Source organism: Eurosta solidaginis, chromosome 5, assembly GCF_040869045.1.
Source record: "Eurosta solidaginis isolate ZX-2024a chromosome 5, ASM4086904v1, whole genome shotgun sequence".
Classification (NCBI taxonomy): Eukaryota; Metazoa; Arthropoda; class Insecta; order Diptera; family Tephritidae; genus Eurosta; species Eurosta solidaginis.
The window spans coordinates 254,366,073-254,382,588 of record NC_090323.1 but is presented as its reverse complement, the minus strand read 5'-3'; the positions used below and the strand labels follow the sequence as shown (position 1 = coordinate 254,382,588).

General features: G+C 33.8%; 1 protein-coding gene across 5 annotated transcripts in view; it reads right to left on the bottom strand.

Moving 5' to 3' along the window:
- Positions 1-16,516, bottom strand: part of LOC137253265 (band 7 protein AGAP004871) — a 264,640-nt gene that overhangs the window by 205,996 nt on the left and 42,128 nt on the right. For 2 of the 5 annotated variants that reach the window (XM_067789873.1, XM_067789872.1), the window contains exon 3: positions 11,125-11,142. The exons of the other annotated variants lie outside the window; for them this stretch is intronic. In XM_067789873.1, the coding sequence (XP_067645974.1) occupies positions 11,125-11,142 (18 nt within the window). The remainder of the gene's footprint in view (positions 1-11,124; positions 11,143-16,516) is intronic. 5 annotated transcript variants of the gene reach the window in all.

Sequence of the window (16,516 nt, the reverse complement as noted above, 5' to 3'; positions counted from 1 at the left end):
CTACATTCCTTTCGTGCCATTTATTTAAAAAATTATGAACAATAATTTTTAATGTCTTGTAATTTCAATGCCTCACAAAATGTTATCGCATTTTATTATTTACTAATCTTTGCCGACGGTTCTGTACACACGTAAAATTTCGTTCAGTTCGAAAACTAAATTTTATTTTTAGGTCTTGCATGATCCACTTTATTTACATTGCTCAATACTGAAATGATGCCCGAAAGTCCCAAACTTTCTTGGGAAATGATTTAAAACTAATGCCGAAAATTTTCTCGAAACTATCTCGAAAATCGTGCCATATCGATCAGTATATCGTCCAAAGTGACCCAAAGGCAGCCCGGAAAACATCCTTAAACAGTTCCGAATTGATTCAATGATATTTTCAAAATAACTCCAAACTGATCTAGAAATGTTCCCAAATTAGCCTAAGAGATTCCGAAAGTAATCGAGAACTATCCTGAAATATTACTAAAATTTCCCTGAAATATTCCCAAAATAATACCGAAAACAATGTGTTTGGAAACACTCCTGATATTATCTCAAAAAGGTGGAGTATTTAAAAGATAAAGTACCAAAACGATAATGAGATAACCACAACAAAATTGCTCCAAAATAAAATACCATTATTCCCGATACTATCCTCAAAATATTCTCGAAATAATCTTGAAGTTATTCGGTAGTATTCTGTAATTTAACCACAAGACAATACCGAAATGATCTAGACATATTCCCAAAATAGCATAAGTGATCCGAAAACCAGTCTGGAAGTATCACGAGCTATTCCCCAAATAAGGTAAATGATCGCAAAAACTATCTCAAATTATTCCCAAAATGATATCGAAAACAGTCCCAAAATTATCCTGAAGGGATCCCGTATTAATCTCGAAATAGTCCTTGCATTACTTTGAAATAGTTCTAAAGTCATACCCAAAACAGTACTATCCGGAAACAGTACCGATATCAGTCCCAAAGGATCCTGAAATGACCCGGACAATCCCGAACACAATCCCGAAATAATTACAAAATTGATCTGAAACATGAGAAATATTTATCAAGAAATAATTCTGAAATTATTCAGAAGAAGGCCAGAAACAAAGCTTAAGCAATCACGAATTAGCCTCGAAGTAATCCTGAAACTATTTTAAAATATCCCAAATATTATAGCGAAAACCATTTCAAGTAAATTCCGAATTATACCAACACAATCCGAAAATGTTTTCATATCAATATTCGGCAAAGCGTCATCAACGTCGATGAGAGATGTCAATTGATTTGGTGGATTTGGCCCTTCCAAAGAATTCCTGAATGGTTCCCGTGTATGAGCATGGGGTTCACTTAAGTCCTTATGTATGCCCAGCATTATGTCAAGATGACGATCTTAACAGAGATGTTTCGCATTTTCCATTTTTGCGTAAAGAAGTCCGCTTATTCCTTTCACAACTGTGCCATTTTCCACATTGGGAATGAATATTCGGGAATCTTCATTATCTCACCTGTATATTTTACCCAACTTCTTGGCTAAAACTAAGGCCAGAACATACTTTGAAATGATAAAAAATTTTGCAATTTGTACACAGACCGCCATGGTATATAAGAAACGTCCTGACTAAGGTACAAGTTGAATGCGCAGGTTTCATCACAAGTAAGGTCATAAATATTTCCAAAAAGTTTTTCTAAATGTGTATGCCTCTTTGGAGTGGTAGGGCGTACCCTTCGAAAGAGTATCTGCCATGAAAGGCTTTCCAGGTAAAGGTCATCATCAATGCTAGAATTTTCCACCAAAGTACGTCTTAACTTTCGGAGCGTTCCCTAGATTCGCTGGAAGAAAGCAGAGGAAAATTACCTTAAATTCCTTCGAAGGACTTATCTCAAGAAAAAGTCAAGCTAATAATTTTACCAAATTTCTTTAAATTGAGAAAATTTCAATGTAATGAAATTACATTATTTTTTTAAATAATTTTTCATTAATTCACGGAAAAATGTTTCGCCATTTGTTCCAGTCAAGACTATTTGATTGAATATTTCTCACAATATTTACATGTACGAGTTATAAAAAATAAATTAAAGGCGTGGTAATCTCCGTGGAGATTTGAGGCCAAACTTCTCTTCCAAATTGCGTCGTATTCTTTTTTGATTTTTCCTACAAATGGGCGGGACGGGAGCTAAATGTTATATGCCGACTCCGAACGACATCTGTAAGGCAGATGAGTTCTCACTGAGAAGCTTTTCAAGGCAGAAACACACCCGGAGTGCTTGCAAAATCACTGCCGTGGAGCGACTCCATTTAGAAAAGGTTTCTTCTGTTTGGAGAAACTAGTTTCTACCACCATACCACGGCGACCGCGTAAATTATTCCTGAATTTTTTTTGGGTGCGGTATCTAAGCAATAGTTGGCGGCTAAGAAATACGTCCTTCCTACAATCACTACATACTTGATCATCAACATGTCAAGCTTTTAACTTTTACCTATCAGTAGCAGATACCGACAGCCCTAACTTTCGCTTTCGTTTTGTTTCAAAGGGCCTCATTCTCTATTACGAAACGAGCGTTCGTTTTGTCCCAGAGACGAATCGCTAGTGTGTTTGCACTATGTTAAAATATGGCAACATCTCATTTGACACTTGCTTTCGTCTTCCCGTTTGACGTTAAGTCAGTTACGTAAAGGCTGAATGAAAATGATAGAGAATACTATTGCTAAACGAAATCATTTGGAGTCGAATCGTTCGACTAAGCTATCGTTCGCAATACAGAATGAAGCCCAAAGTGTTTCCTTATTATCGCTCTGTCCTGAAATCTCCCTAACCATCTCCCTCTCGCGTTCAATTGTCATTTCAAACTACTTCTATCTCAAATTTACTCTCATTCTCTCTTTCGATCATTCTGTTTCTATCTCAACCATTTAACTATCACTCTCCCTCTTATTTTCCTATGTTTTCTTGCGCTCTATTTTTCTGTATGCATATTTCTTTCTCTCTTATTCTTCTTTCAATCAGGTTTCGCCTCTCCCATCTAAATTTCAATCACTGATGCTCCCAGTCTCATTCCCCACCCCTATCCCACTGCATTACCCTCTCTCTCTCTTCTACATTTACCACTCCATCCAGCTATCGCTTTCCTGCATACATATTTGTATCAAATAACCTAGGAGTACACAATGAGTGATTCAAAAGCAGTTAAAGTATTTAAGAATATGCTCTTTTGTGAGATAAATTTTAATTGCTCATATCTACAAGAACTATTTCACAGAAATACCAAACAAGCTTGCAATAAACCCATTGCCATAGGCCAGAGTGTACTGTACGCTAAATTAAATGCATACAATCTCACTAATCAATTCCATATTCAAGCAATTCTTCCTCTTTTCACACATACAAACATACACATGTAAGCTTGTGTGAATGTGAAGAGCATTTTTATGTGGTTTTTTGTTTTCGTGTTAGAAATGTTTTGCATACATGAAATGTAAGCACACCAACGTACATTTTTACACATGAATGTATGTGCAATCTCTTGCATATGACAGAAGATTTGTTTCTATTCACACATGTATGTATGCATGTATTTTGGTGTTTGTGTTTTTATTTACACTTGTACCAACACTTTTTAAATGAAACATTGAATTACTAATGGGTACTGTCTCCTCATTGTTCTTGTTTCATAAGAACAAGCTTCGAGCACTTGTTGTTCACATAAATTTTTTCTTTGTATGAAGAAACCTTAGTTCAATATGTAAACCCTGTAGGTATATGTATATATACATATGTGTAGGTAATGCTTGTAAATATTTTCAATTAGTTTGCGATGAACTTTGCTCTCCAAATATCAATGTATGTTATGTTAATAAGCGTAAGCTCAAAAGTTTTTAATTAATAAATTAAACCCTTTAGTTTAAGCCTCCTTTCCTTTCCCCTTCTCCACAGAAAAATTAATAGGCATTAAATAATTGCGAAGATATGAAGATTAAGATTTCGCTGAAAGCGAAGAAGTATTCACCGTTTCAAACTAATATCTAGCCAAGGAATCAAGCTATTCCATAATCTGATTGCAAACTTGGCCCAAATACATTAAGCTCTTTTTATGATAGCGTAACAAACTTTCAAACATACAAGCCTACAAACTATCGGATTTTGGTAGCATTACGGACCCACTAGGCGTATGAGTGATATTTTCTTAGTAATACCAAAGAGGATAAATACAATAAGAGGCGTCACTCGTTATTTTTTTGGCATTTACTCGATGTATACTGAGAGGTAGTCGCTACTTTTTTTTGGGCGAGATGTTTATAAATGTCTTCTATACATTTTCGTGGGGTATTTGTGTTTATTTTTCGACTGTATTTAATTAATCTATTTAATTCTCTTTCCAAAAATCACAGTTGCACAAGAGGCCTACACGGCATGGATAAATGCGAGACAATTAAAAATGTCCCTCTCAGAAAACATTCGGCATCAATTTTTTCAATTTCCAGCGAGATACTCGCCACAAAATAACGAGTGACGGCTCTTATTGTATTTATCCTCTTTGGTAATACACTCCAAAATAGGGATGTAATGGAAACGAGTTAACCGGAATGGATCGGAGTTCGAGCCAAAAGCAGTTACAAAAGACACATGTTTAGTAAGCTGAAAAAGATCACGAATAAAATAAATCAACTAACTTAATAAAATTAAATTATTTAGAGTTTCTTTAGTGAGTGGTTAAAGATGGTATTATGACTTGCTAAGGAGTTGAATATGCGCACAGCCCAATATTATTGTCCCTTTATAAAATGGGTACTGTTTCCCCTCCCTTAATTACGGACCTTATCATAAAGACTTGATTACATTATCTCTAGGCCTTAGACGCAATTTTGCTAATTGTTTTTTGTTTTTTTATTTCTAACATATTGTAACGAATTTACTTACAAATCCTCTTATATGCAATCTTCTGCTAACGTTCGTATCGCTAAACTGTTGAATAAATAACTCCAATATTGAATAATGGAAAAATGGCCTTTATTAAAGTACTTCACAATAACACTTATACTTTGCAACTAGCTTGCTTAATAACCAAACTGACTGATAGCTTAAATGAAACTCTACTATTGCCCGACAGATTGCGTGCTTAATCAAAAACTGCTCGTAGCGCCTCTACCGCTAGTGCTTTTATACTCTGTGATTTCCTCGTGGCATCTTCTAGGCGCTTCCAGAATTTACTTAGTTACCGCCATATAATTATAACTACAGATGCACGTGTATAGCTTCTCATATGCGCGCGTATTTGTGAGCGACACTTCCACAATTACAATTGCATACTTTCGGGAGCATCTCAGATAAGATATATGCATGTGTTTGTGCACTGTTTCTCCCTGCGTGTACGTACATATGTGTAGACATAATTTATTGATTCGTTTGTGTAGATACATAATGATTTATGGATGTGCATGCAAGGCACTGTTTAGCATGCTAATATTTAGTGTTGCTAATATTCGTAACAATATTATAAATTTTTTTTTCAAAATTTGTTTAGGTTCGATTCGAGCTTAAGACCAGAACAATGATTCTTATGACAGTTATTGTTTTTTAATTTTTCTGTAGTTAAACAATTATTTTTAATTTTTGGAATAGCAGATAGACAATTTTTTAGACACCTGCCATAGCTGCGTAGATAGATCCATTTCGAAGGTTGCTAAGCCTTCATCATCAGTACGCTTTAAGCACGCTGCGGTGGCCATTTAGTTACACTACAAACCAAATTTTACCAGCGTTGCGCCATCTGTTGCAAATCCCTGGTAGTGTTGTATCTTTGTTTACTGTAAATCATGCTTTAATAACAATTGGTTTTGTTTTGTCGGCCTATTAATAAAGGACTTTTTTAATTTCAATTTATTTTTTTTTTTGGTTTAGTTTCTACTTTAATTTTTGTTTTTAATTTTTCAACTATTTTTCATTACTTTTAACATTTAATTAAAAATTTTTTGATGTGGGTATAAAATTATTTTTTCAACATTCTCTTATATTGTTTCTTTATTTAAAGAAATTGGTTTTATGTGTACCGGCTCGAGGTCAATATTTTGGTAATAAAAACACCAGTTTTTATTTTTTATTCCGATATATTTCGGTTACACATCGGTAACCGTCTTCAAGGGACTATACAAAACAATGCAAAAACAAATTTTCATACATGTAATATGTCATATGTTATAAACATACATACATTTTTGAGTTAAACGTCCGTTCGCGTTGGCGTGGAGTTTTGTACTGTCGATTTTGTTGTGAGTAAGTGTCTGTACAAGTGAGCGACGTTGATCGTGTCTGTTTTGAAGTTTAGTCGTATGTCTGGTGGTGTCTGTATTATGTGTAACATTTCCAGTGTTAATCTCAAGCGCAAGAAGAAGCGCGCACAAAATTCTCGTTACTGGTAAAAAATCATGTAACAGCTAAAAGGGAAAGTGCAATAGACCGTGCAATATTAGATACTGTAGAGCGGACGCGGAAATTTCTTAGTAAAAATAACCACATACGAATTTTATCATCTGACGAAGGAAACAAAACCGTAGCCATGGAGATAGACGATTACAACAATAAAATGAGCGAGATTCTCAATGACTTGACGACTTACAGAGTGAATAGAAAAGATCCCACCTCAAGGCTACAAACGAAGAACAACAATTTAGTGGAAAAACTATACAGAATGGGATGCATCACGAAGGCGGAAAAAGGCAAACTCTCGACAACGACGGCACTACCGCCCAGGATTTATGGGCTACCGAAAATCCACAAGAAAGGACTTCCTCTCAGGCCGATTTGCTCTGCTTTTAACTCTCCATCATATGGTCTATGCCAATTTCTAATAAATATTTTAAAAAATATCACGGCTGACTCCAAATACAACGTTAAGAACACCCTTGAATTTAAAGATAGAATCAATAATACCTTCATTTGCGAAGATGAAAGACTCATCTCCTTTGACGTGGTTTCATTGTTTCCAAGTATACCAACACAAATGGCACTTGACATCATACGTAATAAATGGACGATTATAAAAGAACATACTAATATGCCCAAACAACTATTTATGGACATATTAAAGTTTTGTATCGAAGAAAACAGATACTTTAAATTCAATGACACGGTTTATACACAATTAAGAGGTATGCCCATGGGATCGCCGGCAGCTCCAGTTATCGCGGACATTATAATGGAAGAACTTTTGAACAATACGATTGAAAAATTAGTGCATAAACCAAGAATTATGACAAAATATGTGGATGATTTATTCGCAATTGTAAAACATGATGAAATACAGAATACCCTAAACGCGCTGAACACTTTTCATAAAAACATAAAGTTCACCATAGAAATGGAAGAAGAAGGAAAACTATCTTATTTAGACTCTATGGTTATAAAAAGAGATAGCCAGTTAAAACTTATATGGTATAAGAAACCAACTGCGTCAGGGCGACTAATAAATTTTTACTCTAAACACCCGAAGAGTATGATTATGAATACAGCAATGAGCTGTATACGACGCATGCTACAGATATCTGATGATGTCTATCATCAAGAAATTAGACAAGAAATTTTTTCGCTACTCAAACTAAATGATTTTCCTGAAAATATTATAAGGACATTAATAAGAAGATCGATGTGTGCAGGTAATCTAGAAAAATCCGTAACACCAAAAACGTTTAAATCGGTAATCTACGTACCTCAACTTTCAGAGCGTCTAATCAAGTCCAACTGTTACAACAATAATCAATTTAGAATAGCCCATAAACCCTGTAACACACTCAAAAACATGTTCAACAAAACCAAGTCCATAATACCTCCTATGGAAAAAAGCAACGTCATTTACAAAATTCCGTGCAATGGCAATAACTACGAAGCATGCAGAAGTATTTACGTAGGCACCACCAAATCGAAGTTAAAAACGAGAATAGCACAGCACAAATCGGACATGAAACATTGTCATAATTTAAATAACCAAAAAACTGCACTAACAGCCCACTGTGTATCTAGTGGCCACTGTCCAAACTTTGAGAAAGCGTCAGTATTACAACAACAAAATCACTATAGAAAGAGATTAACACTGGAAATGTTACACATAATACAGACACCACCAGACATACGACTAAACTTCAAAACAGACACGATCAACGTCGCTCACTTGTACAGACACTTACTCACAACAAAATCGACAGTACAAAACTCCACGCCAACGCGAACGGACGTTTAACTCAAAAATGTATGTATGTTTATAATATATGACATATTACATGTATGAAAATTTGTTTTTACATTGTTTTGTATAGTCCCTTGAAGACGGTTACCGATGTGTAACCGAAATATATCGGAATAAAAAATAAAAACTGGTGTTTTTATTACCAAAATATTGACCTCGAGCCGGTACACATAAAACCAATTTCTTTAAATATAAGGTCGCCAAAAAAGAATATTGTTTCTTTATTTATTTTATTTTTCCTAATTTTTTCTGGTATTTACATACTTATTTTTTTTACATAAATTTTTTTTTAATTGTGTTCTTTTCTTATATTATTGAGATTTTAGACTTTTTAATATACATTTTATATGCTTTTCTTATACTTTAATAACTTTCTTTTTTTTTTTGATCATTTGAATTTTTTTATTTATATTATTTTTTTATTGTTTTATTTATTTTTTTTCTAATAATTTTTTATTTATTTTTTCCTTCTTTTTGTTTATAAAAAAATTTCTTTTTGTCTTATTTTATTAACTTTTTTTCTTTGATAATTAAAATATTTTATTCGTATTATTTTTTTTTTTTATGTTTTATTCTTTTTTCTAATAATTTTTTTTAAATTTTTTCTTTCTGTTTGTTTATTTCTCTTTTTTTAAATATTTGTTTTTCAAATTTTCGTTATATTGTTTCTGTTATTTATTATTTTGGTTTCTTTCTAATTTTTTTCTAGTACTTATTATTAATATTTTTTTTCTATAATTTTGTAATATTTTATTTCTAAATGTTTCCATATGACCTGCTCTAAGTCAACTTCCGTCTGTCGCACAAGGTATACTATTTCTGACTGTGAACTTCAGTGCGTAAGTGAGCTTGATGACCGCGTCCTCTTTGATAGTAAGTTTTTTATAATAATCATATTAATTATGTAACTTCTAAATCTTACTCTATGCTTGGTTTTGTGAGGCGTAATATCTCCATACTTTCTGAGCCTTATACAATCAAACTTATATATACCTCGTTCATAAGGTCGCACATTGAATATGCTGTATTTATTTGGAGACCTTGTACTCAGTTAGCTATAAATAGAATCGAGAGGATACAGAAAATTTTTCTTAAGTATGCTCTGCTCTTCGTCTATTAAACTTTTCAGAATCCATGCCATCCTATTCTTCTCGGCTTATGCTCTTAGGGCTCAAGTCTCTTGAGTGTCGGCGATCTATACCCTGTTTAACTTTTGTACACAATATGATTAAGGGGGTTATTTACTGTCCTAATTTGTTGAAAAGGATTCGTTTTAAGGTTCCTCAACGAGTTCTTCGGAATATCTATCCTATAGAGATATCTTTAAATTACGCTAGTTATGCTCCTGTTACCCGCGCTATTTGTAAGTTGAGTAAAAAAGTCTCTCTTGATTTTTCGCTTCCGAGAGCCGATTTTTTGATAATTTTGAACTCCGCTATTTAAGCTGTATATTTTAATTACAATTTTGCTGTACGTAATACTTACTTAGATTCATAATATAGTCTATAAGGATTTTGGTCCAATGGCTTTATAAATAATAATAATATTATTATTATTTTTATTATTAATAAAAACTTTAGTCGTATGGCTATGTTAAAAATTAGTCGAGACTGATAAAACTTCCATATATAGAAACTATCAACTATAGCTTTAAAAAGATGTGTTGTACGGCCTACTAAAGAGCCAACATAGATTTGGAATAAATATTTCACAAGCACTGAGAAGGTAGTTGAAATTAACGAGTCGATAAATTGTCTACTCAAATTAAAAAAAAAAAAAAAAACAGATGGTACCAGCCACATTTAATAGAAGAAAATTTTGCAAGTCTTAAATAAATAGTCGTTGAAAATATCTTGGTTAAATGAGTTTTAGACGTCTTTCAAGATAATTTGACTACTTAGTTTTTATGCCTTATTTTGATAGAACAAACTAAAATAAGTAATTAAACATGCTCCCTGACATTATTTCTATCTCCATCCTGCCAACCATTACTACAAATGTTCTTCTATTTTTAAATTAGAAATTATATACTCCGCGAGCCGAGATTCGAACTCGAGTTTTTCTGACTATAACATTCTACCCAGGTAAAAATTTTGTAGACGACTACGCCCACTTCCTAAAAAATTGCTAAGGACTTGACAAAATGTTTAATAGGCTAACGGTGTTATACTGAAATTCTACCTCAGTGGTGAGTGATAGGGTACGACTTGATACGAAACACTGCTACAACAACAAAAACGACAACTTGATACGAAAATTAAAAAAAAAATTTAAATGCGCGTGGCGTCCCCCATGTTTTGTTAAACTTTCCACAAGATATTGATAACGTCATTAGTCGAATAAAAACTATATTATCGGTACGAAATTGGTTGAAAGTTACGCTCACATTTTAAATTTTAGAGCATTGTCTTTCGCTTTGTTTTAAATTTCAAAACATTTCACGTCAATTTTTAAATAACAAAGGCATATTTTCATAATTTGTTTTTACCTCTTAATCACTGTATAAGGTAGTTTTATTCTCCTTTCTCACTTCTGGAACTTATTATCAATTTCCCACTTTAACTTTCACGCTTTTCATTATATTTTCATTTTCAATTGAATTTCGCTAATTTCATTCAGCTAAGTTTATATTCATACTACCATACAAAATTGTTTATAATATACATTAGTACCATGACGGTTAGAGTTTATGATATCACTTATGAGATAAGGGACTAAAGAACTAAAATTTTCTCGCTAATTTCAAATAAATATGAAATAATAAAAAAATTCTCGCATTATTTTTCGACCAATTTTAGAATGCAATCAATTTTGATTTTTTTTTAAATGTTTCTAAAAATGTTGGGATAGAAAAATAAATATAGGGTTGCCACTTTGTATGCAAAAGTGGGTACTTACAACGAGATTTATTCAAAACTGCAATAAAGAAAGAAAATAAGCTCAGCAATCTTCGCTGGTAATTAATCTAATTTTAGTTAGTAGTAATATTCTTTAATATATAAACATTAGACAGCGAGGGATATTTAACACAATATAAAATGCAACAACGGATTGCTATAACATCACAAAATGCATACTCATACCGGGGGCAGGAGATTGACGAAAGCTTTAAAACACGAATAACTAATGAAGGGATGATGAAAAAAGAACACAGCTACCAAAACTATGCGTATAACAGAGAAATAAAAGTATTTAGTTATACAAATTCTATTAAGTGAAATGTTAAATTTATCTATATTATCTATTACTTTGTGATTTTATCAACAAATTGTCTCAACATAAAAGGAAGTTAAGAAAAAATATTAAGTTTAGTAGATTAAATTTTAGAAGATATTTTAAAGAACTTAAAAATTTCTATGGTCTTATAAAATGTCATCAATGGTATTAGATTTTGGGCAAGATGTTTCATACGAGACTATTTTTAGACTAGATTTTTTGAATTATTGCTAACCAGTATTTTCATACCACATTTTTATATCAGACTATGAAATTAGAACAGATTCCCGCCCCCCATATTTTTAGACCAGATTGAAGTTTTTAAACACTAATATTTACATTAAGCCGCCTTCGACAGCACGAAAAGGAGCTGCCGATATGCCGCTATGTCTGAATTTGGTTTCCCCGCAAAACTTATACGGCTGTGCAAAATGACGTTGAGCAACACCATCAGCTCAGTCAGAATTGGGAAGGACCTTTCCGAGCCATTCGAAACTAAACGAGCTTTCAGACAGGGTGACCCCCTATCATGCAATTTCTTTAATTTGATGCTGGAGAAAATTATACTTGCTGCAGAACTTAAGCGCACTGGAACAATATTCTATAAAGTCATGCAATTACTGGCATATGCTGATGACATTGATATCATCGGCCTAAACACCCGCGCTGTTAGTTCTGCTTACTCCAAACTGGAAAAAGAAGCGTTAAAGATGGGTTTGATGGTGAATGAGGACAAAACGAAGTACCTGCTGTCGTCGAGCAAAGAGTCAGCCCATACGCGCTTTGGCAACCACGCTACTGTTGGCAGCCATAATTTCGAAATAGTAAAAGTGTTCGTTTATTTGGGAACCAGCATCAACACTAGCAACAATATCAGCACTGAAATCCGGCGAAGAATCAATCTTGCCAATAAATGCTACTTTGGACTAGGTAGGCAACTGAAAAGTAAAGTCCTCTCTCGGCGAACGAAAATCATACTTTACAAGTCACTTATCGTACCCGTCCTGCTATATGGGGCAGAAGCATGGACCATGACAACAGCAGATGAAGCGGCTTTGGGAGTGTTCGAGAAAAAAGTTCTTCGAAAGATTTATGGACCACTACGCATTGGCGATGGCGAGTACCGAAGAAGATTTAATGATGTGCTGTACGAGCTATACGCAGACATCAACATAGTTCAGTGAATTAAAACGCAGCGGCTGCGCTGGCTAGGCCATGTTATGCGAATGAAAGATGATGCTACGGTCAAGAAAGTGTTTCTATCGGAACCCGCCTATGGAAGCAGAGGTAGAGGGCGGCCCCCACTCCGTTGGAAGGACCAGGTGGAAAACGATTTAAACTCCCTTGGTGTGACCAATTGGCGCCGATTGGCGGAGCAACTGGCGCGCCTTGTTGGACGGCCATAACCGTTTAAACGGTAAGCGCCAATTAAGTAAGTAGGTAAATAATTTTAATAACATATTATATTTTTAATCAATTTTTTTTGTCCATATTCCTAGACCTGATTGAAATTTTTTAACACGTTACTACTTAGGTAACGAAAACCACATCAATCGTCAAAAAAAAACCAAAAACTTAAGACTTTTTAAGGTTTTCTAAAACCTTATTATTGATAGCTAGATTTTAGACCAGATTTTTTATACGGGCCAATTTTACAATTTTCTTTTAACGACCGCCGTGGTGTGATTGTTACGTGCTCCGCCTACCACGCCAAAGACCCTGTGTTTACGCCCCGGGCAAAGCAACATCAAAATTTTAGAAACAAGGTTTTTCAATTAGAAGAAATTTTTTCTAAGCATGGTCGCCCCTCGGCAGTGTTTAGCAAGCACTACGAGTGTATGTCTGCCAGAAATGCTCTCAGTAAAAATCCATCTGCCTTGCAGATGCCGTTCGGATCTGGCACAAAACGCGTATAACGTTATAAAAACTAGTGTATAAAGCAAAAAAAGTCACAGTAGTCAAGAGATGTTTAAAGCTTGTGTAAAACTTTTAGTTATTACCAGATTTTAGACCAGATTTTTAAAACAGATTATCTTTAAATGGTAATTTTATAGAGCATATTATTTTTAACGCTTCTTAGAATAATTTGAGCTTTTAATAGATTTCAAACATTTAAATTTATTCTCCAAATAATTTGTAAGTTTTAAATCTCGAAGAAAAATTAATACAGATCATATTATATGAATTTCGAAAAAATTTCTCAGTTATAAAATGTTGTAAAAGTTAGAAATTTTCTATATAAATTTCATAAAAATTTCGAATGTTTCAAATGACAAAAAAATTTTCATTCTCTGATGCAGATTAATCATTGACTTAATAATCCCAGCGCACTTATTTGAATTTCAGTTGCTTGTATGATTTAAGTCGAGATAAAAAACGTTTGCACTGCATCAAAAAGTGTAATTGGCGATAATCTTAATTTGAATTTGAATTTATTTCTTTTTTCGTTTTTGTACAACTAAGACTATTTCATTCAAATTTAAAGTGAATAATTGTTGCAAGTTAAAAATTAAAATGTTAATCTCGACAATAAGCCTTAAGCCTGCATAAATGAATCTAAGTGTATGAAGAGAACAATTCATTGACTAAAAATTATCTCAATAGACTAAATTGCTTTATTTTATTCCAAATTTGAGCGTTGCTAATTAAAAGGAAATTCTAATTGATGGTTTTTTTAAGCAGACTTTTTAATTTGAGTCTTTAATTTAAGATTGTACATCTGTTTTTCAACTTTTATCTAAAGTCGCTTATAAAGACTTTAATAAAATGTTTTCTGCAAATTATTTGATAACATAAATTTTTTAGATGCAAATAATGATTTATTATCAACTAAAAATAATTTCATTTACTAATACAATATAATTCATACATACAAATGCAAATTAATTTCTACGGTCTTTCTACAGGTTTTCTCTAACACTTTAAACTACAGACGAAGTAACAAAAATATATACATTAATCCAGTTATAGCACTCACCCGTTCGACGTACTAAAATCAATTCCAATACATGCACAAAATCAGCAAAAAATTGTTATCACCATGCAGATATTTTATCGTGATTAATGAATAACGATTAGATGAAAGAGTTGAAATATTTGAATTTTTCATGCATATCCAGTGAATTTTTTGGTAATTTTTTTGTGATTTTTTTTTTCATTTCAAAGGAAGCATTTTCTCATAACAAATCCAATTTGTGTGTTTTAAGTGTTTTACCGCCAACGTTCACGTTCACGCGCCACGTTTCATCATCAAAACGAATAGTGGTTTACAAATGTTGAAAAAAATAGAAGAAAAACAAAAGGAGTATTTCAATTAATTACGCACAGCCTCATGCACCAAATGCGAAACACAAAAGGCATAACACACACATACACACAAAACATATACAAACAAACATTTGTCATAGAAAAAGTAGTAAGTACTACTGTGAATACCATAAACAAAGAGACAACTGCATGTATGCATGAATGAAAACAAATAAAGGAAAAATAATACGCACACACACCCAAATAGTTCGACATGGCGACACATAAACTACCTACGATACCAACACTATTACCAACTTTACAGACTGACATAAAAGGAAATAAAATGGAATAAAATAGACAACACCACACTATCAAATAAAGGATTTACATGTAAATGTTTGTAGTTGTGTGAATGACTATTTGTTTGTGTGTGTGTGTTTTTTGGCATTCACTATGCATTCCACCGCATCGTCACTTTCACCTGCATCGCAATTGCTTGCATGCGCCAATCAAATATGTATGTACCAACAATGCATTGAAGCCACCGTCAAAAACGCCTTCCTTTCCTGGCCTCCAAATACGCCTATCACTATTATCAGCATTTTCCCATCCGCTTAACCACCTTCGTGACTTGCGACTTAAGCACTCGTGCAACATATGGTATGCATACGCACATGCCTACCTATGGTGGGTACATATGAAACTACATTAAGGTAATCCAACTTACAAAGGTTATAGCAAACTTATAAACATATAGTCGTGAATCTCCATGCATTTTAATAAAATCTTCTTTTCACGTGGCCGAATTTTAATTTTTAAGGCGTGGGGTAGCGCTCGTAAAGCTCTATGCTAATATTGAGTTAAAAAAAAACAAAGGGAAAATCTCTACTCGACTTTAGATGGAAACCTGCTTCACCGCTGGTAATAAGCGGCCTTAACGGAATGTCATCCTTCCCCACTAGCATGGCCTATTAACTATTTTAAGCGCTACAAGTCTCCGTGCCAAATGGCATAATTCCTTCATAACTACACTATCTCGGCCTAAACTCTCTTTATAGGTTATCGCGCCTTACATTTGTATTAATTTATTTATCTACATTACCACTTGCAGAATTTCTTGCCGCCGGCAGGCCCCTAAGTGTAAAACGGTCAAAGTCACGTTCATCGCAAATGTGTAAAAAAAAAACTCATATCTCTCACAAAGGCTTAAGATTAGCCGGAACTGCTCAGTTTAAAAGGCTTTAACATCTGGTTTAACTTTACGTAAAGATATGGCTATCTTCAGAACCTTTTGCAAAGACAGGTTAACAAATAGGGCTCTTCAGTTTGTTTTCGAATTAATATAAGGCTCACTGAAGATCAAGGAGCTAGTGCTAGTTTATTTTATTGACATCCAAGCAGCCTTCAACCATGTCGTATCAGCGGCCATTGATAGGACCTACTAGTATTGGGAGTAGAATCTACGAATCTACTGTGATTACTGCGTGGCAAAACTGTCACGGCGTCGGAGGTGTCAGCGGCGGTTCATAGAAAACTTAAACCTACCCTTGTTGTAGGTCGTGCCTGTGAACTACTTGCCTCAGGACGTTGAGGGTAGAGGTGGTCGGGTGGTGGTTAAGCAGATGAATTGGCGATTCTTGCCAGAGGAAAATTTGTATATACATATGTTTTAAAGGAGTACCTAGGTCGCATACCCAAATCGTCTGAATCATGTGGATTCGCTCTCAACCATATGTGCAAGATTACTGAATTTATATCACACTTAATTGGTCAGACAGGATATGGTACCTTGTGATTATTCTCGATAGCAAATCATCACGGATTA